This window comes from Pteropus medius, unplaced genomic scaffold (assembly GCF_902729225.1).
Source record: "Pteropus medius unplaced genomic scaffold, Ma_sr-lr_union100, whole genome shotgun sequence".
Lineage (NCBI taxonomy): Eukaryota > Metazoa > Chordata > Mammalia > Chiroptera > Pteropodidae > Pteropus > Pteropus medius.
The window spans coordinates 32,726,109-32,750,146 of NW_024347791.1; the positions used below are offsets into that span (position 1 = coordinate 32,726,109).

At 33.9% G+C, this 24,038-nt stretch overlaps 1 protein-coding gene across 1 annotated transcript in view; it reads left to right on the forward strand.

Moving 5' to 3' along the window:
• The window catches only part of HTR2C (5-hydroxytryptamine receptor 2C), a 210,392-nt gene that overhangs the window by 113,139 nt on the left and 73,215 nt on the right, over positions 1-24,038 (forward strand). The window contains exon 3 of the mRNA XM_039878274.1: positions 3,722-3,922. Coding sequence (XP_039734208.1) covers positions 3,722-3,922 — 201 coding nt within the window. The remainder of the gene's footprint in view (positions 1-3,721; positions 3,923-24,038) is intronic.

Genomic DNA, 24,038 nt, shown 5'->3' on the forward strand with positions numbered 1-24,038 from the left:
TGGATTTTTTATTTTTATGGTGACATTGGTTAAGGAAATCCAGTAAGTTTCAGGTGTAAAATTCAACATTATATATATATCCCCTCTCCCCTCTCCCTATCTTCTTCTGGTAACCACTAATCTATAATCCATGTCCATTAGTCTCTGTTTGTCCAGTTCATTTGTTGCTTTTAGGTTTATATCCCACATATAAGTGATATCAGGTGATTCTCAAATTTTTCTGTCTGGCTTATTTTGCTTAGCATGATTATCTCAAGGTCCATACATGTTGTTGCAAATGGCAATATTTCATCTCTTATGGCTGATGAATATTAGGGATATTCCATTGTATATATGTATCACCACTTCTTTATCCAATCATCTATCGTAGGACATTTCGGTTGCTTCCATGTCCTGGCCACTGTGAATAATGCTGCTATGAACATCAGTGTGCAAACATCTTTTCGGATATGGGTTTTCAAGTCTTTGGGGTAAACACCCAGTAGAGGGATTGCTGGATCATATGGTAGATCCATTTTTAGTTTTTTGAGGAAACTCCAAGCTGTTTTCCATAGAGGCTGTACCAATTTGCAGTCTCACCAGCAGTGTATGAGGATTATTTTTTCTCCGCATCCTCTCCAACACTTGTTGTTACCTGTCCTGTTGATAATAGCTATTCTAACAGGTGTGAGATGGTATCTCATTGTGGTTTCGATTTGCATTTCCCTAATAGGTAGCGATGTTGAGCATCTTTTCATATTTCTTGGCCATTTGTATGTCTTATTGAGAGAAGTGTCTGTTCAACTCCTCTGTCCATTTTTTAATTAGAATGTTTGTTTTTTATTGTTATTGAGTTGTATGAGTTCTTTGTATATTTTGAATATTAGGCCCTTATCGGAGGCATTGCTTTCAAATATATTTTCTCATTTGGATGGTTGTCTCTTTACCTTGGTGATGGTTTCTTTTGCTGAGCAAAAGCTTTTTAGTTTGATGTAGTCCCGTTCATTTATTTTTGCTTTTATTTTTCTTGCTTTTGAGGTCAAATTCATAAAATCCTCTTTAAGTCCAAGGTCCTTGAGTTTAGTTCCTATGTTTTCTTCTATACATTTTATTATTTCTGGTCTCATATTCAGGTCCTTACTCCATTTTGAGTTAATTTTGGTGTATGGTGATAGACAACAGTCTAGTTTTATTCTTTTGTGGGTGGGTTTCCAGTTTTCTCAGCACCATTCATTGAAGAGGCTTTCCTTTCTCCACTGTATGCTTTTGCCCGTATAAACATGAGGTTACTTCTGGACTCTTGATTCTGTTCCACTGGTCTGTCTGTTTTTATGCCAATTTCATGCCATTTTGATTATTGTTGCTATGTAATATAATTTGAAGTTGGGCAGAGTGATGCCTCCAGCCTCATTCTTTCTTCTCAGGATGACTTTGGGGGTCTTTTGTGCTTCCATACAAATCTGGTGATTTTTTTGTTCTATTTCTTTAAGGAGTGCCAGTGGGATTTTGATGGGGATTGCATTAAATCTGTATAATGTTTTAGGTAATAAGGTCATTTCAACAATGTTGATTCTTTCAATCCAAGAATACAGAATATCTTTCCATTTCTTTATACCTTCTTCAATTTCTTTTAATAGAGTCTTAAAGTTTTCATTATATTCTTCCTTCACATGGTTCATTAAATTTATTCTTAGGTAGTTTATTTTTTGCTTGTTTGTTTCAGTTGCAATAGGAATTATTTTTTTTTACTTCTTTTTCTGATAATTCATTATTAGGGTATAGGAACACTAGAGCATACCAAAACTTATTGGATGTAGCAAAAACAGTGCTCAGAGGGAAATAACCTAAATTTAGATTTAAAAAGCTAGAAAAGAACAAACTTAACCCAAACTAGAAAAATAAAGGAAATAGTAAAGATTAAAGTGAAGATAACATATAGAGTAGAAACACCAAAGATAATTAAGACCAAAAGTTGGTTTTTTGAGAAGTAAACAAACTTAGTAAACCATTAACTAGAGTGACTAAGAAAAAAAATGAGAAGACACAAATCACTAAAATTATAAATTAAATCAAAAAGTGGAGTATTATTACCAATCTTACAAAAATTAAAATATTATAAAAGAATACAATGAACAATTCTATAACAATAATTCTGAAAACCTGGATGAAATGAACATATTCTTAGAAACACACAAACTACCAAAAGTGAATCAAGAAGAAATAGAGAACCTGATGAGATTTATAACAATAAAGATATTGAATCAGTAATCAGAAAAACTTTTAACAAAGAAAGTCCAGGGCCAGAAAGTTTCGCTGGCAAATTTTACCAGACATTTAAAGAAGGGTTAACACCAATCCTTCTCCAACTCCTAAAAAACAAAGGATAAGGAAATATTTCCTAACTTATTTTGTGAGACCACCATTATCCAGAAACTAAAGCCAAATAATGACATCACAAGAAAAGATAATTATAGACCAATATCACTTATGCCTGTAGTTGCAAAAATCCTCAACAAAATACTAGCCAACTAAATCCAGCATCATATTATACACTATGACCAAGTGGGGTTTATCCCAGGAATGCATGGGTGGTTCAACATATAATAAGAAAAAGAAATTCAAAAATAATATAATGCATCACAGTAATAAATTGAAGGTTACAAAAAATGTGATCATCTCTATTTATACAGAAAAAGCATTTGACAAAATCTATCACTCTTTCTTGATAAACACATTCAACCAAACAGATATAGAAGGAAACTTGCTCACCATGATAAACGTCATTTATGAAGAGCCCACAGCTAACATACTACTCAATCGTGAAAGAATGAAATATTTTCCATTAAGATCAAGAAAAAAACAGGATGCTTCCTTTTACTGTTTCCATTTAATGTTGTACTGGAAATTCTATCTAGAGCAATTAAGCAGAAAAAAAAATAAAAGGCAGAGAAAAATTGGTTAAAGAAAAAATTATCTCTTCGCAGATGACATGATCTTATATAGGGAAAATCCTATAGAATTCACTCACGCACAAAAAAATAGATCTAATAAATAAATTTAGCAAAGCTGCAGAATACAAGATTAACACATGGAAACCAGTTATAGTTCTACACCAGCAATGAACAATCCATAAAGTAAATTAAGAAATCAATTGCATTTACAAAGTCATCGAAAATATCTCAACTGATAAGGGCATTAGCCATAAAAAGGGTTAAATATTGATACAAGCTACAAAATAGATGAACCTCAAAAGAGAATGCTAAATGAAAGAAGCCAGACACAAAAGGTCACCTATTTTATGATTCCATTTATATGAAATATCAAGATTAGCTAAATCCAGAGACAAAAAAGCAGATTAGAGATTATCAGAGGTTGGGGGAGTGAAAAATGGGGAGTGACTGCATAGTGGGTAGTGGTTTCCTTTCTGAAAGGTGAAATGTTTTGGAACTAGAAAGTGATAATGGTTGCTTAATATTGTGAATGTACTAAATACCACTGGATTTTATACTTTAAAGTGATTAATTTTATGTTCTGTAAGTTTTACCTTGATAAAAAATAATGTAACACTGAAGGTATGACCATCATCATCATCGTCATCACCATTACTATGGAAAACCTTTCCCAAATTTCACTTCTTTAACGAGCTTATATTATGAGGGGCAAAATAAGTAGACTAAAATTTAAAACTAAAGTTAGTATAATTTGAATAATATAGTCTTATCTTCTCTCTCTTCTCTTTCAGATTATGTCTGGCCACTACCTAGATATTTGTGCCCCGTCTGGATTTCTTTGGATGTTTTATTTTCTACGGCGTCCATCATGCACCTCTGCGCTATCTCGCTGGATCGGTATGTAGCAATACGTAATCCTATTGAGCATAGCCATTTCAATTCACGGACTAAGGCCATCATGAAGATTGCTATTGTTTGGGCAATTTCTGTAGGTAATTAACTTTCTTGGCCATTAGAATTGCAGCGGCTATGCTCAATATCTTCGGATTATGTACTGTGAACAACGAACAGACGTCGACTGGTAACATTTGCGTATAATCGGGACTTTTCTATTTAATAATTATTCTTAACCTATTTATCTAATATTTAGGTTAACAATAATAAAATGCGATGTATATGAATATTTAAATGAAAAATTTTCATTTATGCTGCTAAATTATTTTATGCATCAATATGCCAATGAATTCTGCAACACAAACAAAACCTTTCAGATATTAAAACAATTTGAAGATGACAAAGATACACAGCATATCTAATTTTTTAAAAAAATATAGCATTTAAATCTTATAAACATAAATCTATCCAAAAATATTAATCTTAATATTTTATTCTATTTCCATATCTTCTTCAGTAAATATATCCAAATTTATGCTGTTAGTCAATCTAAAATATACTATTCCCCTCCATTTTCAAATAGCTTCTTGGATTTTGGTTATATAAAAAGAGGGAAAAAAATAGTGATTTCTTCAAAGATTTAGGGGAGGTTGAAAAAGAGAAATGATCATCTCATTGCTTATATTTCAGATATTCATAAATGCTTTACCAATGCTGTAACACAGGAGCTCCAGGCCAGAAACCTGCACCTGGGCCTTGGATATTCCAAAAACCCACCAAGAGGGCCAGCAGAGTGAGACATACCGTTTATTACTTGCAGTACAAGGAGACTTCAGCACTTGTTGGGTTGGAGCTGCAGGAAAAGGCAGCCAGCCAAGAGCAGGCATTGTTTTATATGTGAGCAAATAGGAGGGAGATTGCTTCATCCCAGGAAACAAGGGTCTTCCCGCGTGGATGAGAGCCAAATGTGCTGCCTAGCTAGTGTTAGGGAGGGCGGGACCAGCCGTGTCCTAGAGCAGAGGGACCAGCCTTGTCCTAGAGCAAAGCAGAGAAGCAATATCCATGGGAATGACCAAAGTATCAGATAGCACCCATGGAAGCAACGGAAAGTGTCCTTGGGGGCAAGCACAGCCAAGAGAACACTTTGTTCATTGTCTTCCTTGGGGCTGCTGACCCAACACTCCTCTTTGCCTCCTGTGTCGGTGGATGGGCTATTTGAATTAACTCCACAAATGCTAATATTCAATGCACAAAATTTAACCCATTAGAATGTAAGGGCTTTTATAACCATCATATTCCTTTTCTCCTCTTCCAGTTGGAACCTATATTTATTATCTCATTAAATAATTCCTCTTCAAAATTATGTTTCTGTAAAAGATTCCAGTAGGGTTTATAAGATCAAGACCTCTACACAATCTTCACTGATATCTTCTAAAGATTTTGACTGTGGGTTTATCTAAAAAATAAATTTATTTAACTTTTGAAATTATTCTATTGTAGGTGAATAGACATATATTTTATTGGATAAAATGCAATGAAATATACACCACAAAAAAAAGTGAATCTATATACACAATTTGACCTACATATTCAAGGGCTCACAGATTTTACCTCCTCCACTCCAAAAAGCTCATCTGAAAATACCAATTCTTATGGTGTTTATGAAGGAAATACATGGCTAAGTCAATTTAGGATATTAGGGACATCCACTTCTAATAATGACAGATTGAGTAATTTTGAATGACTCCTGTGCTAAAAACAACTAAAAATATAGGGAAAAAATACTGTAAGCTTTGAAAAAACTAGTAAGATAGTGAAGGACTTAGGAAAAAAGACAGAAATCCAAGAAAAGTGACTATGATTTTTGGATCATTTGCCAGTGATGCGTTTTCAGATCTGAGGATGTGACAGCTGAGAAGCTCGTTTCACAATCTCATGAACAAAGGAGAACCAAAGTAGGAATAGAGAGCCTGGCACGGGTCAACCAACTTGAACTTATTTTTTGGATCCCAAAGGCCTATACATTATAAATAAGAGCGGATCAGGATTATACCACTCCTGACATGGAATTCAGGACTGGTTCAAGTCATCTCTGTAAGAAAAATCTTAAGTTTGGAAATTGGGTTAAGGTGATTTCATATTATTCATGTCTGCAATTTTGGGGGAATAAACAAAAAGAAACATTATCCTAGGCTTTAAATTATTTATTTCAATATTTTTAATTTCAGTAACTAGAATACAATGATAAAAAGACATATGAAAAGACAAAGCAGCATGAACCAGATATATCACAATGAAAGATAATAAAAATGAACCTATAGACACTCAAGATTTTTGAATTACCTGACATAGACTTCAAACAACTATTTGTAATGTGGACAAGGAAATTACAAGCTGAAACTGCAAGAAACGGCAAACATAAAGAATGACATTTGAGATTTGAAAAAAAAATAAAGAAAGAAAAGCTAGAAATTGAATCTAACATGAAAACCTAACATGAAAACTCAAGGGAAGATTAGACATGGTAAAGAGAGCATTACTGGAAGTTAGTTAGAAGAAATTGTGATGAATGAAGAAAAAAAAGCTGGAAGAATAGAAAAGAGAGGTGAGAGAGTAAAAAGACAGTAAACATATAATATAAAGTGAGAAGTGTTCCACAAGTTGAGAAAAGAATGGCAGAAAAGCAACATTTGAAGAAATAATGGCTTTTAGAATTGATGAAAGACATTGAATCTCATGTTTAGAAAGCTCAACAGGTTTCAAGCAGGATGAATAAAAAGCAAGCAACATTTAGACTTATCACAGTGACATTGCAGAAAAAAAATAATATTACCATTAAAGGAAAAAAAGATTAACTTCAATAGAGCAACGATATGATGGATGAATGTCTTTTCAACAGCAACAATGAAAGGTAGAAGATATTGAAATTAGAGTTAATATGCTGATGAAAAAGTGAATGCTAAATTAGAACTATATACTCAGAAAAATTATATCTCAAGAATTGAAATGAAATAAAGATATTATCAGACAAGCAAAAACTAAGAGAACATGGCAAAAGCAAACTAACTTAAGTAAATACTAAAGGGTGTTTTTAAAACAAAAGACATGAAAGATGCCAGAAGCAATTAAGAGCAATGAAAATGATAACTGTGTGGTTAAATATAAATAAATATTGTCTGTATAAAACAGCAACAATAATGTCTTCTGGAACTCAAAATATTTATGGAACTAAAATATACAAAACAATATAGGTAAAAAGGATTGAAAGTAAACTTTTTCATTGTTCAGGAGAAAGATTAAAATATTTAATATTAAGATTTGATGACTATAGTATATAATTTGTCATATGTTCTGGGTAATCACTAATATAAAAGGAAAGTTTAACTTTCAAATTTACAGAGGAATATTAGAGTATAATAAAACAAATCCAAAAGGAGGCAATAAAAGGTAGAAAAAGGAACAAAGATCAGATGGGAAAATATAAAAACTCGTACTAAGATCACAGAAATAAAACCAAATACAGTTGATGCTTGAATAATGCAGAATTACATACACCAACTCCCCCCGCCGTAACTGAAAATCCATGTATAACTTTATACACCCCCAAAATTTAACTACTAATAGCCTAATATTGACTTTCCCGATAATATAAACAGTTGATTAACACATATTTTGTATGTTAAATGTATTATACACTATATTCTTACAACAAAGTAAGCTAGAGAAAAAATGCTATTAAGAAAGTCGTAAGGAAGAAAAATATATTAACAGTACTGTATTTATTGATACTGAAAGTTTATGTAATATGTTTATAAGATGAATCATCTTTGTTAGTACCTACATCAATATTATCATACATGACACAAAACAATGTAGATGTTATATGGATAACTAATACTAGACATCAACAATGAAAAGATAATGTGTAAAATAAATTCATATTTATTTATAGCTATAATCATTCATGCATTAATTATGAAGAAGCAACAATATGATTGCTTTATGATAATCTAGCATAATTGATAACCTAGCATGATTGCTTTATGGTAGCTTAACCTATTCATTAATGAATGAATCATTATAAAATTTTTATGGCATACAGTATTACAGTCATATTCATAATACAGTATCAGAAACACTATTTCATCTTTTAGAACCACTTACCTGTGATGATAGGCTAATACGCTCTTTATCTAATTACGAGAGGTGTATTTTATGGTAATGTAATTCTTTGAAAGTGAAGTTATAAAACAGTAAGAAAATTAACATATTATTAATTTTATATTAAATGTCAGTCACAAGTCTTGTACACAGTGCTCTACATAGTGATTACTTAGGCAATGATGATGATGATGATACAAAAGCAACTCTTAAAGTTTTTGCATTAAATTATTAGATTTTCACATAAAGACACTCATAATACAACATACAAGTTTAACTGCACAGCCCAATGATTATTTACTATTCATTTAGTGGAATTGGATTATCGTAAAAGTCTTCATCTTTGTCATCTTCATGTTGAGTATACTGAGGAAGAGGAAGAAAAGAATCGAGTTGGTCTTGCTGTCTCCGTGATGGCAGAGGCAGAAGAGGTGAAAGAGGTGGAAAAGGAGGCAGAAAAGGCAAGCACATTTGGTGTAACTTTATAGAAGTACATCATAATTTCGGACTGACTTTTTCCTTTTTCATTTCTCTAAAAATGTTTCTATACCGTACCAATCTTTCTTCCATCATTTGCTTTAGATTCAGTGTCCGTTTGTAGAAGGATTTCTGTCATAAAAAAAAGTTGAAAAGTCTTGAATAATTAAAGCCTATCTGCCATATTGTCTAATAACTTATCTGGTACTGCTTTTTTCTGTCTTCTTCCTCATCGTCTGGCACTGGTTTGGAAGCATGCATCTTCATCAAGTCACCTCCTGTTAATTCCTCTGCTGTGGTGTCTAATAGCTCTTGAATTCTTCCAAGATCCATACCTTGAAACACTTCACCCCTCACTTTTTTGTCATATCCACTATCTTTTTCACTATTTCTATGTTTATGCTCCGTTGTAAATCTTGTGAAGTCATGCGCAACACCTGGACATGGTTTTCTACAGCAGAAATTGTTTGGGGCCTGATGGCTTTCACAGCTTTTTCTATAACTGTGATAGCATCTTCAGTGGTGTAATCCTTCCAGACTTTCCTAATGTTCTATCAGGATTATTTCTGATAGTGTTGACAATCTTTTCCATGGAATATCATGTATAGTAAGTCTTAAAGGTCCTTATGACCCCCTAATCTAGCAGCTGAATTAGAGACATGTTTAGGGGCAAGTAGATCACTTTGATGACTTTGGCGTTGAACTCATATGGTTCTGGGTGGCCAAGGGCATTGTTCAATATTAAAAAAAAAACTTGAAAAGGCCGCCCCTTATTGGTAAGGTACTTCCTGACTTCAGGGACTAATCAATGGAACCAATCCAGAAAAAGGGTTCTCATTGTCCAGTTTTTCTTGTTATGCAACCAAAAGACTAGCAGCTGGTATTTATCTTTTCCCTTCAAATTTTGGGGATTAGTAGCAATGGCTTTATGAATTTTCTTTTCTTTTTAAAAAATGGTCCTTACACTAGATTCATTTATCTTGAAATGGCTGGCAACTGTAGCTGCAGCCCTCAATCTTTGGTACATATCAAGCAGTTCAACCTTTTCTTGTAATGTCATGACTTTGCTTCTTGGGGGCACTTCCAGTATCACTAGTGGTACTTCATATGGGTTTATGGTATTGCATGAAACATGGTGAAAAATATGCAAGAATTGTGAGACCACTTTTTACTGTGATGTGCAATTTATTAAGGAGGTGAATTGCTCATGCAGAAATGATTAGCATCATATGGCATTTTAAGGAGATACTGGCAACATTTGAGTTCATCACAATAGTAACAGGAGGTAACTACAAAATTATTACAGTCATACAGTGTGTACTATAGTTAATTTTATGCGGTTATGATTTAATAATGCATCCTTAAGTTTGTTCACCTTTTCTCCACTACAAATGGCACCATGTACAGTCTGTAAGTGTGTGCATAATTTTGGTAAATTTTAACTTTTTATAATATATTTGTGTGTATGTTATGGTAGCAAATGATAAAATAGACTAGTCTCTACATATATTTTATGCATTCATGAAATACCTTTTTCCTTATTTTTTGAAATTTCCAACTACTATGCAGTTCATTTGCGACTTTTTTCAAATATCCCAAATCTCTAAAATATTTTTCCAATGTATTTATTGAAAAGTTCCATGTATAAGTGGACCTATGCAGTTCAAAGTCATGTTTTTTGATAGTCTGCTGATATCCATACTTGTATTCATTGTAAATGGAACTAAATATTCTAAATCTGTCAGATAGAATTTAAAAACATAATCCAAATATTTGTTTATATGAGACATATCAATAAGAAAAGTAAGAGATAAAAAAGATACTCTACATAAACACTAACCAACACACAGATTGTGTAACTATATTAGTAATCTGTGAGAATAGACTTTTCAGCAAAAAATAATTATTTTTTAAAAGAGGTTATTTTATAATGAAATATTTAATTCATTTTGAATGCCATACGATGCTAATAATGTAATAAACCTGTATATATGTGATGATATGGACACAACATTACTAAATCAAAAATGGAAGCAATTATAAGGATAAACAGAAAAATTTCTTTATCATCTGGCTTTATAGAAGATAGCTAGATTCACATCACTGCTCTGCTTTCGCATCTAATCTGTTGCAATGAGATGCTTTAGTTGAATTATGTGAAGAAAACATATATCCTCATATAGGAAAGTATTTTAATAATGTTTTTGGATAATAGTGAACATTCTTCTTTGATACTGCACAAAAATTCAGCAGGTGGTAGTTTCTTCAGTTTAGTTGGAATGTGAAATCGTAAATCATATCACTGAATGTGTCATATGCCATTGATTTAAATTCCACTAGTCTTCTTGAACTCTGAATAGATGTTTTAGTCATACTTTATTTTGTAACATCAAGCATAGGTCATTTGGAAAATATTTGTTCTCTGAGTTGCGCAGATTTTCCAAATGTTAAAACAATATCAAAAAAATCCCATGCATTAATAATCCCTACCAATCTTATCAGAAAAGTCTCTAAATATTGGAAAATGTCACACTCTCAGGAATAGATATGAGTTTTCCAAAATTTCAATATTCACTTGAAAGTTTAAATTTTATTATTAGCAGCAAATGCCATCTGTTTTGTCCCTGACATGACAGGTTCACTCATTCATTTTTGAGAAAATATCTGCAAAATATCTAAATATGAGTAATGCAAGTGTTTCCGGAGGTCACTCTTTCAAGTAAAAACATTATTCCATGAAAAATGGGGCTAGTTTACCTTCCAACTCCAACAATTGTATGAGTGCTTATGCTCAAAGCAAACATCTTATATATCAGAATACAGCACAAATGCTCTATGTATACTTCCATCTCACCACATGGATTATTAAAACAGTCAAAATGTAATACAATTATTTTTTACTGCTTCATCAAAGACATTAAGTAAAACTGGCCATTTATTTTTCCTGAAAGTGTGGTGGTAAACGATCCAATGACTGCTTGTGTAATTGGTGTCACTAGCCTGGTGCATGCTGAGGCACAAGCAGTTTTATCAACTATTATTTTGCACCACCAATAAAAATGTAAGCTCAGTAAAAACAGCAAGTAAAACAATATTATTATGGAAGTAGTTTTAACTTCACAAAACCATCGAAAGACTTGTAGAAACACCCTAGTATCTATGGACCATAATTTAAGAGCTATGTTTCCAACTCTTGCTCCATCTGCAGCATTTAAAGCAGTTGAGGATGCTTTTCTCATAATTCTCTCTTCCTCTGCAAGCTATAGACATCATTTTTCTTAGGTTTTCTTTTCTCCTATCTTCCCATCTGCTCCTAATAATTTTCTATGTTTTCTTCTTTACTCTCACTCTTCCCCAGGATTCTGTTCTTTCCAATTGCTTATACAGTTTCCCTGGTTTATTTCATCCACAGAAAATAACTAAAATCTATCTGCTGATAACTATTAAATAAATATTTCTATTTATTTCTAACTAGATTATATGTATATCTCTAGCTTAAATTGGGTATAGAGAGGTTGGATACATATCTCAAATGCCAACTCACCAAGACTGAACTCATCACCTTTCTCCATCTCCATTTTTCCTGCTATATTTTTGTTTCTCAAGTGAACATCATCTCCCATTTACCCCAAAAGAAAACTGAGAATTATTTTAGATGCCTTATTTTTCTCCTCTAAGCCATCTACACAACCCGTCCTTAATATTTTCCCTTAATATTTCTAACATTTCATCCTCTCCATTCTTTCAATTGCTTTCTTAGTTTAAGCCTTTATTATTAATCTTTTCTACATCCACACCTCCTCACCTTTCTCAGTGGAAGAGATGGTTCTTGCCATATCCAAGACACATGTTCACTTCCTTAAGATCTAGGTACACCCATGAAAACAAGAATTAAAATTCTTCTCCAAATCTTCATGTTCACACACAGAATTTTTTCAGACATTGCTTTTTTAGCATTTCTCTGTGCCTTCTTTGTTTTCTACTTTGTTTGACTTCTTAATCATCTTTCTCTTGCATGTTGGCTCATCCTTCTTCTTTATCCAGGGTCATTTTGTGTTGCTACACAAAATTCTCTACCATATTAGTGGTTTAGTTATTTGGACACCCAATAAGGCATGTCTTTAAGGAATTTTTGCCCAACTTCATGACTCATTAATAGCCATGTTTCACAAACTCAACCAATGCCCTCAAAATATCTTCTCTATCTCATCTTTCGAGAACATTGTTTATATCATTTTCGTCTTAGGCCAGTAGTTCTAACCTCTGTGAATATGTCTGTGTTCTAGTGTCTGTGAATAGAATTCAGGGTATCTGTGAATTTTAAACCTCTTTTAATTTTAAGTGTAACATATACAATAAAGTGCATACATCTTAAGTTTATAGATTGATGAGCTTTTACAGATGTATTTACACCACTGTAATGACAACACAGTAAAAGATACAGAACATTCCAAATATCTGGAGGCATATCTATGCCCCCCTGTCTGTCAGTAATCACTTATGGATTGCCACTATTCTGACTTCTGTAACTTCAGATTAGTTTTGCCTGTTTTGGAACATCATATAAATGGAAGCACATAATATTTACTCTTTTATGTGTTCTTTTGAGTCTGACTTCTTTCAATCAATACTGCTTCAATATGATCCATCTAGTTGTTGCATTTATTAGTAGTTGGTTCTTTTTCAGTGCCACAGTGTTCCATTGTATAAATATACAAAACTAAATTTACCTTCTTAATGTTGATAAACATTTGGTTTGTTTCCAGTGTTTGACTATTATAAAGTTGCAAAGAACTAAGTGTTGATGTTTTTTTATGGCTAAAAACATTTATTTCTGTTGTACTTATACCCAAAAGAGAAATCTGAGAATCATTTTCAAGTTCTATAGTATATACTGTCTAAGATTTTTCCAAACTGCTGTTATCCATCCACAAAACCATCAACCATATTAGAGATTAAAGAAATGTAATGCAAGAAATGTAAAAAAAAAAAAATTGCCAAAAATTAGCACTTGATTTGGAACAAACATATGCTTTCTATTAGGGCCAGGCAGTAAATATTTTGGAGCCACATATAATCTCGGTTGCATATAATTTTTCTCACCTTTTAAAAGTGTAAAAAAATTCTTAATCCACAAAACTGGCTGCAGACCAGATTTGGTCCATGAGCCACAGATTGCAAAACACTAGTTTTAATAATTAAATATATTTGATTTGCTAGTATTTTGTTTAAGATTTTTACATCTGTATTCATCACAAACATTAGAATGTAGTTTTCTTTTCTTATGTTATCCTTACCAAGTTTAAGTATCAGATTAATGTTGGCCATATAAAATGAGTTAAGAAACATTGTTTCTTCTTCTGTTTTTTGAAGAGTTTAAGAAGAACAGACATTAAATCATCTTTTAAAGTTTGGTAGAATTCACTAGTGAAGTTTTCTGGTCCTGGACGTTGACATTTTTTGGGGGGCGGTGGGGGTTCAGATGGTGTTTGATTTCCATACTGTTGATTGGTCTATTTAGATTTTCCAGTTCTTCATGATTCAGTCCTGGAAGGTTGTATATTTCTAAGAACTAGTCCATTTCTTCTAAGTTATTGAACTTGGTGGCATATAGTCTTTCCTAGAATTCCCGTATGTAGCCAGGGGTTTGTCGATTTTATTGATCTTTTCAAAAAACCAGCTCTGTGTTGCATTATTTTTTTCTATTGTCTTTTCGTTTTCAATTTCATTTAATTCTGTTCTAATTTGATTATTTCCTTCTTTCTGCTAACTTTGGGTTTCATTTGTTTTTCTAGTTTTTTAAGATGATGTGTTAGGTTGTTTATTTAGAATCTTTGTTGTTTCTTGAGATAGGCATATAATGATATGAACTTTCTTCTTATTACTGCTTTTGCTATATCCCAAAAGTTTTGATATGTTGTGTTTTCATTCTTGTTTGTGTCTATGTATCTTTTGATTTCTCCTTTTATTTCTTCTTTGACCCAGGCATTTTTTAGTAATATGTTACTTTATCTCCACATATTTATGATTTTTTCTGCTTTCTTTTTGCAGTTGATCTCCAGTTTAAAAGCATCATGGTTGGAGAATATGCTTAGTATGATTTCAATCTTCTTAAATTTTCTAAGGTTAGTTTTGTGTGCCAACATATGGTCTATCCTCAAGAATGTTCCATGTGCACTAGAGAAGAATGCATAAGCTGCAATTTTGGGATGAAAAGCTCTGTAAATGTCAATGATATCCTATTGGTATAATGTGTCATTTAAGGATGTTATTTCCTTATTGATTTCCTGTTTGGATGATCTGTCCATATCCAACAGTGGGGTATTTAGGTACCCTACTATAATTGTGTTTTTGTGAGTTTCTTTCCTTAGTTCTGTTAATAGTTACTTTAAATATTTCAGTGCTCCCCGACTGGAAGTGTATATATTGATAAATGCTATGTCTTCTTCAAGTATGGTCCACTTTGTAATTATGAAATGTCTATCTTTTCTCTTATTAGGCTTTTTATTTTGATATCTGTTTCTTCAGATATAAGTATGGCTTCACCTGCTTTTCTCTGGATGCCATTTACTTGGAGTATTGTTTATTGGTACAGCCACTATAGAAAACAGGTCAGAGGCTTCTCAAAATATTAAGAATAGAATTACCATATGACCCAGCAATCCTCTTCTGAGTATCTACCCCAAAAGTTTGAAAACATTTATCCATAAAGATATATGCACCCCGATGTCCATTGCACAATTTTTCATCATGGTCAAAACAAGGAAACTACCAAAGTGTTTTTTAATAGATGATTGGATAAAAATGATTGATACAGATATACAATAGAGTATTATTCAGCCATAAGAAAAGATGAAATACTGCCATTTGTGACAACATGGATGGATCTTGAGATTAACATGCTAAGCAAAATAAGTCAGAAAAAGTTGTGAACCATATGATTTCACTCATATGTGGGATATAAAATTGGAAGAACAAATAAACAAAACAAACAAAAACTCATAGATGCAGACACCAGTTCAGTGTTTACCAAAGAGAAAGCGGGGAGAAGGAAGGCAAATAAGGGTAATGGGGGTCAAATATATGGTGACAGAAAGAGATTTAACTTTGGGATGGTGAACACACAATGCAATATACACATAATGTTTTATTGAATTGTACACTTGAAACCTATTTAATTTTATTAACCAATGTTATCCAATAAATTTAATTTAAAAAATAGTAATTAAATGTGTTCTGGTGAGTGTGTAGTGATAGTTTCATTTCAGTATTTATCATTCAGTATTTCTCAGTATCTATTGACTCATAATGTTGAACACTATTTCTTATGTTTTTTTATTTATTTAGATGTGCTCTCTTATATCTTTTTGTGATGTATCTTTTCTAGCCACTTGCCTTTTTTCAACTTTACTGTATTTTTTATTGGTTTCTAGAGGGTTTTTTAAAAATGTTTTACACAAGTTCTTTTCCAAATATGTATATTCAAACTATTCTCTCCCAGTCTGCATTTAGCTTTTCACTCTCTTAATCAAGTACATTTGTCAGTGTTTAATAGCCAGTAATTTTTGTGTCCAATTTAAGAAAAAAAATTCTATCCAAAGTTCAAGACAATGAACCCCTGTTTTTGGTTTTGCTTTGTTTTTTTGTTTTTTTGTTTGTTTGTTTGTTTGTTTTTCCTAATAGCTTGATGATCTTAGCGTTCACATTTAGGTCTAATAGCCACTTCAACTTAATTTTTACACCTGAAATGAGCTAGGAATTGGATTTTCTGTCATGTGGATATCTAATTGATTCTGCATCATTTGTTAAAAATATTATTCTTCTCCACTGAATTAGAATAGAATCATTCTCATAAATCAGTTGACCTTATGTATGTTGTTTCTATTGGGCTATGTTCTCTTTTATTGGTCTAATATTCTGTCTTTGTACCACTATTACAATTTCCTCATTACTGTAGGTTTATACTGATTCTTGATATCTAGTAGATAATTCTTTCGATTATGCTCTTTGTCAGAATTGTTGAGGGTATTCTAAGGCTTTTTCATTTTCATATAAAATCTAAATTATCTTGTCAGTCTCCCAAACAAAACATGCTGTTTTTTCCCCCTTCAGGATTATATTGAATCTGTAAACCAGTTAAGTAAGAATTGACATTTCAACAATATTCTGGCTTCCAATCGATGTACATAAGTATATGTACAAGTAAATACTTTTGTATTTACATGGGCCTTACTTAATTGCTCTGATATATTTTATAGTTTTCAGTTTAGAGATCTTGCACAACTTTGTTAGATTTATCCCTAGGTATTTAATTTTATAGAATGCTATTGTAAATAGTATTGGTATTTAAAAACTTATTTCTAAAAGTTTATGGATAGTATATAGAAATAAATTTGATTTCTGTGTATTTACTCTGTATCAAGATATCTGGTTAAATTTACTTAGGATTTCTAAGATTAATTTACAGATTCATTGACATTTTCTACATATCCAGTAATGTTATGATGGCAAATTTATTTCTTCTTTTCCTATCCTAATGTGTTCTTTAATTTATTGTTCTTGTGTTATTGCATTGAAATGACTAGCAAAAAAGTATTTAACAAAAGTGGAGATAATGGACATCTTTTTCTTTCTCCTGAATAGAATAGTAGATAAGTGTTTAATATTTCAACATTAAGTATGACGTTTGTTAGTTGTAGATTTTGTGAAACAGCTTTCACCAGATTATGGAAATTCTCTTTTATTCTATATTTGCTGAGAATTTTATCATTAAAGAGTTGTAAATTTTATCAAATAATTTTTGTGCATTTATTGGAATTATTATAGGATTTATTTCTTCCTTTCTCCTGTTAGTATAGTAAATTATATAAATTTTTAAATAGTAATTAATCTTGCATTATTAGAACAAGTATCATTTGGTAATGGGGTGTTACTTTTATCTATATTATTGACTTATTTTGATAGTATTTTATTTAAGATTTTTGCATTTATTCTCATTTTAAGTTTAAAAGTGTATATAGTGAAAGGAGAAAAATGGCGAGAATGATAGAGGTTTTGTTCATCCCTCTTGTGAATAAATCAAAGTTGTGACAGAAACATGGAGCAAACAGCAAGGAAAGTCATCTAGGATCTAGATAAACAAAAGCACTACAACTAGGGAAAGAAATAATTAATCAACCTGCAATGGATAGAAGGAAGGAGGGGGCGAAGATGCAAGGATGCCAGGAACGAGCGGCTGAATAGGACAGAGGCTGCAGCAGCTGCAGACGCCTCTGAAAGGGGCTGTGTCTGCAAGCGGACTCTCTCAGTGACTGACCTGCTTGCTCTAAGCACCAGAGCCAGATAGGCTTCTCGAGGGGAACCAGGGGCTTATAGGGGAACACTGAGTTGTTGGAGTGAGGGCTGGAGATGAGGCTCTCTCCTGGGCAGAAGTGCCGGTGGGATCCTCTGTTCCTCTGTTGAGCCCTCTATCTTCTCAGTGTGTGAATACAGTGCCACCATAGCTGAGTCATCATCAAACTGGATAACAGAGGTCACTCCACCCAGAGGAGTCCCAGAAACTCTGTCTCCACAACTCACGGCCCAAGACACATCCAAGTGTGTCCACCATGAGTCAAGTACTCCTTGCTAGCAGCGTCAAAACTCACACAGGTGCCAGCAGGTCTTGGTTTCTGGTATGGTTTCTTGAGGAAACTATAAGCACAGCATCTGTGGATTGCTTGCTGAATCTTAACAGGTAGCCCCAGGGGGGCACAGGCTGAGTCTAAATTTGGCCTACAGTTGAACCCCTCTCAGGATTGTACCAATGGACACCACTACACAAACCATGTTAATAAGACCAGGAGACATGGGAACTTTGCTTTATACATAAAAAAGATACATAAAGGCACCTAAAATGGAAAGACAAAGAAGCAGAAACCATGTGAAAGAACAGAACGGAGATCCAGAAATAATGGAGTCAAGCAATCTAACAGATGCAGAGTTCAAAACATTGGTTATAAAGATGATCAATGAACTTAGGGGAAGTGTAGATTAATTCAATGAGAATTTTAACAGAGATAAAAAACATAAAAATGGAAATGAAAATTATAAATGGGAACCAGTCAGAAATGAAGAATACATTATCTGAGATGAAGAGTGTATTAGAAGGAATCAACAGAATGGATAAAGAAGAAGAATGAACCACCGATATAGACGACAGGGAAGCCAAGGACACTCAATCAGAATGGCAGGGAAAAAGAAGCCAAGACTATAATAATAATTTTAAAAAGCCTATGGGACACAATTAAATGTAAGAATATCTGTGTCATAGGGATACCTGAATGAAAACAAGAAATTGAAGAGCTATTTGAAGAAATATTGATGGAAAACTTCCCTCACCTGATGAAGGAAATAGACATACAACCGCAGGAAGCTCAGAGAGAGTCCCAAGAAAGAAGAACTCAAAGAAGTCCACACCAAGACACATCATAATTAAAATGCCAAAGATTAAATACAAAGAGAGAATTTTGAAAGCAGCGAGAGAAAAGCAGTTAGTTACCTACCCGGGCGCACCCGCATAACTGGCAACTGATTTCTCAAAAGAAACTGCAGGACTGAAGAGCTTGGCACAAAATTTTCAAAGTGATGAAAACCTAGGATCTATAATTGAGAATTCTTTACCCAGCAAAGTTATCATTTAAAGTCAAAAGACAGATCAAGAGCTTTCCAGACAAAAATAAGAGAAAGGAATTTGTGAACACCAAGCCAGTATTACAGGAAATGTTGGAGGTCTTCTTTAAGAAGAAAAAAAACATATGTCAAAAACATGAATAAGGAATGGTAATCACTACATTACTTTCAACAGGTACCTCAAATCAAAAAGAATTAAGTACTCCAGGAAAAGGTAGAGTGGTTGAAGGGATAAGAAAACAAAACCCCTACATATGCTGCCTCCTAGAGACTCCCTTCAGGTTAAAAGACACACATAGACTAAAAAGAAAGAGATGGAAAAAGATATTGCCTTGATGGACCTAGAGGTATTACGCTGAATGAAATGGCTCAGATTGAGAAAGACTAATATCACATGATTTCATGTACATGTGGAACCTAAAGAACAAAACAAATTGCAACAACAAAAATAGAAATAAACTCATAGATACAGAGAATATTTTGAGGGCTACTAGATGGGTAGGGCTTTGGGGGGACAGTATATAAAGGCAAAGGGTTTAAGAGGTCCAAATGAATAGTTGCAGAATAGACATGGAGATGTAGGGTGTAGCATGGGGAAGATGGCTAATAATGTAATAAATATGTAAGGGGGAAGAAGGGTACTAGATTTAGGGGGGTAATCACTTTGCGAGTTATGTGGATCTCTGATTACTATGCTGTACAACTGAAACTAGTATATTATTATATGCCAACTATAACTGAAAAAACTTATTGAATTGTACAATGTAAATATGAGCAACTAATAGTCTATTATATTTCAATAAAGCTGGAAAAAAATAATAAAACATCTGCCACAAAAAAAAGGTGTATTCAGTGTGAAGTAAGGGATGAGATTCATTTTTATACATGTGGCTGTCTAATTCTTCCAGCACAATTTACTGAAATTTTACTAGTTACTCATTGAATTGTTATTCATCAACTAACCATATATATTTTAATCTATTTATGGACTGTTGTTCTGATCAATTAATCGATATGCATATTTATGCCAGTTTCATAGTATCTTAGCAATGTAGCTATAGTAAATACTAAAATTATATAATCTGAATTATATCATTTTGCTCTTCTTTTCAAAATTGTTTTGGATATTGTAGATCTTTTGCATTTCCATCTAAACCATAGAATTTCATGGTAAATTTTTACCAAAAAAATTACATAAATTTTGGTTGAGATTTTATTAAATCTATGAATCAATTTTGAGGAGAATTGACATCTTAAAAGTGTTGAATAATCTGATTCCTGAATATGGTATATTTAATGTCTCAGCACTGATTTGTGGTTCACATCCTTGCACAAATTTTAAAATTATTTCTCTTAATTTTTATCATTTTTTAATTTCAATATCTAATTATTAATTCTTATTACACAGAAATATATTTGTTTTAATTTTTATTCATTGTTAATATTTTTAGATCTTTATTGAAATCATAGAAAAATTATCTATTGTTCATATGGAAATTTTTGGCCTTTCTATTGTTCTGTTATTCTGGTTTTATTAAAATATAATAGACAATTAGTTACTTGTATTTACATTGTACAATTCAATGAGTTTTATTCAATTATAGTTGGCATAGAATAATATATTAGTTTCAGTTGTACAGCATGATGATTAGAGATTTATATAACTCACAAAGTGCTCACAAACTAAATCTAGTTCCCCTCTTCCCCTCTACATATTTATTACATTATTAACTATTATCCCTATGCTATACTTTGTATTTCCATATCTATTTTGGAGCCATCCATTTGCACTTCTTAATCCCTTTGCCCTATTTCACCATCCTCCCACAACACACCGCCCATTTAGTAGCCCTCAAAATATTCTCTGTATCAGTGAGTTCATTTCTGTTATTGTTTTTGTTTTTTAGATTCCACATGTATATGAAATCACGTGATAGTTGTCTTTCTCTGTCGAACTAAATTCATTCAGTGCAATACTCTCAAGGTTCATCAAGGCAATATATTTTTTTCATCCCCTTCCTTTCAGTCTGTGTTGTCTTTTAATCTGAAGTGAGTCTCTTATAAGCAACATATGTAGGGGTCTTATTTTCTTGCCAATTCAGCTACCCTGTCTTTTGCTTGGAGCATTTAATTCTTTTCCATTTGAGGTACTTGATGAAAAGAATGTAGTTATTACCACTCTTTATTCATGTTTTTTATATATGGTTCTTCTTAAAGAAGTTTCTCCAACATTTCCTGCAATAATGGCTTGTTGTTGATGAATTTCTTTAGCTTATTTTTGTCTGGGAATTTCTTTATCTGTCCTTCAATTATAAAAGATAGCTTTGATGGATAAAGAATTCTTGGTTGTAGATCCTGGGTTTTCATCACTTTGAAAATTTTGTGCCAAGCCCTTCTGTCCTGCAGTTTCTTTTAAGAAATCAGCTGCCAGTCATGTGGGTGCGCCTGGGTAGGTAACTAACTGCTTTTCTCTTGCTGCTTTCAAGGTTCTCTCTTTGTATTTAATCTTTGGCATTTTAATTATGATGTGTCTTGGTGTGAGCCTCTTTGGGTTCCTCTTTCTTGGGATTCTCTGAGCTTCCTGGAGTTGTATGTCTATTTCCTTCACCAGATACGGTAAGTTTCCCATCATTATTTCTTCAAATAGCTCTTCAATGACTTGTTTTCCTTCTGGTACCAATATAACAAGGATATTTTTACATTTAATTGTGTCCCATAGGCTCTTCAAATAGCTCTTCAATGACTTGTTTTCCCTCTGGTACCAATATAACAAGGATATTTTTACATTTAATTGTGTCCCATAGGCTCCTCAAATTATTATTATAGTCTTGCCTTCTTTTTTCTTGCCATTCTGATAGAGTGTTCTTGGCTTCCCCATCCTCTATAAGCTATCCACTCCTCTTTTTTATCCACTCTATTTATTCCATCTTATATACTCTTCATGTCAGTTAATGTGTTCTTCATTTCTGACTGGTTCCCTTTTATAACTTCCATTTCCATTTTTATGTTTTATACCTCTTTGTTAAAGTTTTCACTGAATTCATCTGCATTTTCCCTAAGTTCATTGAGCATCTTTATATAAAGATCTGTCTGTAGTCTGTTTCAAAGAAGGTACTTTTCTTTGTGTTTCCAGTAGGTGGCATCTCAGCCTCTTGGATCCCTGCTCTATATATTGACTTAAAGTATCTGTGGTAGCTCTTATGTGCAGATCCCACTCTCAGACATGCTAGTGTGCGATTTGGGTGTTTTTTCTTGAGTTTTAGATGTTCGGCTTATTGTTGTTTCAAGGGGAGAGATCTGATGACGTCTCTCTGCCATGTTTTCCTTGAAATGTGGCTCATAGCACTGGTCACCAGCTAGGAATTGAAATGTAGCTTACAGGGCTGGCTGCTTTTGCTGCAATTGGAAAGGCCACTCACAACAATGGCCACCCAGCCGTGAACACTTAGTCCGGAATCACTCACAACTGAGCTTGGCAGCAAGCCAATAACAGTGCCCCAGGCAGTCTGCAGGTTGGGTGAGGCGGAAGTCTCAGAGAGACAATGGCTGTCAGATCAAAACAGCCTCAGTCTTACTGGAAATTTGGTAACTATTGTAAGTTCCCGCAGATGACACAGATCACAGCAAGACCAACTGCTGTCTGGAACTGGCCCACAAGTCCTCGATATCTACCCAAGTTCATGTTGATAGCAGCGTTCTGACTGACCTTATCTCTGAAATGGGGCTCATGGCACTGGCCTCTGTTGCTGGGATTAGAAATACTGCTCACAACAATGGCCGCCCCGCTGTGAATACTTCACTCAATCACTCAGCTCAAGGCTTGGCAGCCAACCATAAACAACTGTCCCCCCCACCCTCCCGCCACCCGCTGTCTTAGACCAGCATCTCCTAATGGCTCTGTGGGAGGGGTCTGCATAATCAAGCTGGCGTGGTCTGTAGGGGGCCTGGACTAAGGCACAATGGTAACTGCTTTTCCAGCCCTCTGTCTGACTTCAGGTAATGGAGACTTTTTCAGAATGAATCATGCATGAGTGTCAGACCCATTGCCGATGTCCTAGTTGAGTATCCTCAGGTGAGAAAACCTTTGCTAGGATCTTTCAAAGGGACGTCTAGTGGCTCAGTCGCCTTCCATCTCACCCAGATGGCTGGAATCCCCTCTAGTTTCTACAGTCAGGGTTATTGGAATCTCCTCTTCCCTGGGCTGGGACTCTCGGCTGGGGAACCCCCAGATGAGACCAGGATCCCCCTCTCCTTCAGCAGAGCCTCTGCAGCCTCTCTCTCCCTCCCGGTGATCCTTCACTACCCACGGGTGCAGGTCCAGCCTGATTCGGGACTTTGCCCCTTCTACCGGCTTCGATGTGGCTCCTTTATATTATTGTCAGATGTAGGTATTATGATCATCTGGACTTCAGGTGATTCTCCATGTTGATTATCTTATAATTTGGTTGTAATTTCATTGTGGTCCTGGGAGGAGATGAACTCTGCTTTTATCCAGTCCACCATCTTCCCAGATCTCCTCCAAGCATTTTTATAAGCAATATTTTGAACTCTGCATCTGTTAGATTGCTTGACTCCTTTATTCCTGGATCTCCGTTCTGTTCTCTCATATGGTTTCTGCTTCTTTGTCTTCTCATTTTGAATGCCTTTCTATGTCTCTTTCTATGCACTAAACAAAGCTCCTAAGTCTCCCAGTCGTATTAGTGCGGCTTTGTGTAGTAGATGTCTAGAGGCACGGTCCTGAGAGGGGTTCAGCTGCAGGCCATGTTTAGTCCCAGTCTGGGCCCCTCTGGGGCCACCCGTTAAGATTCAGCTAGCAATCCACAGATACTGTGCTTATAGTTGTATCAAGAAGCCACACCAGAACCAAGGCCAGCTTTCACCAGTGTGGGTCTTGGGGTTGGCTCA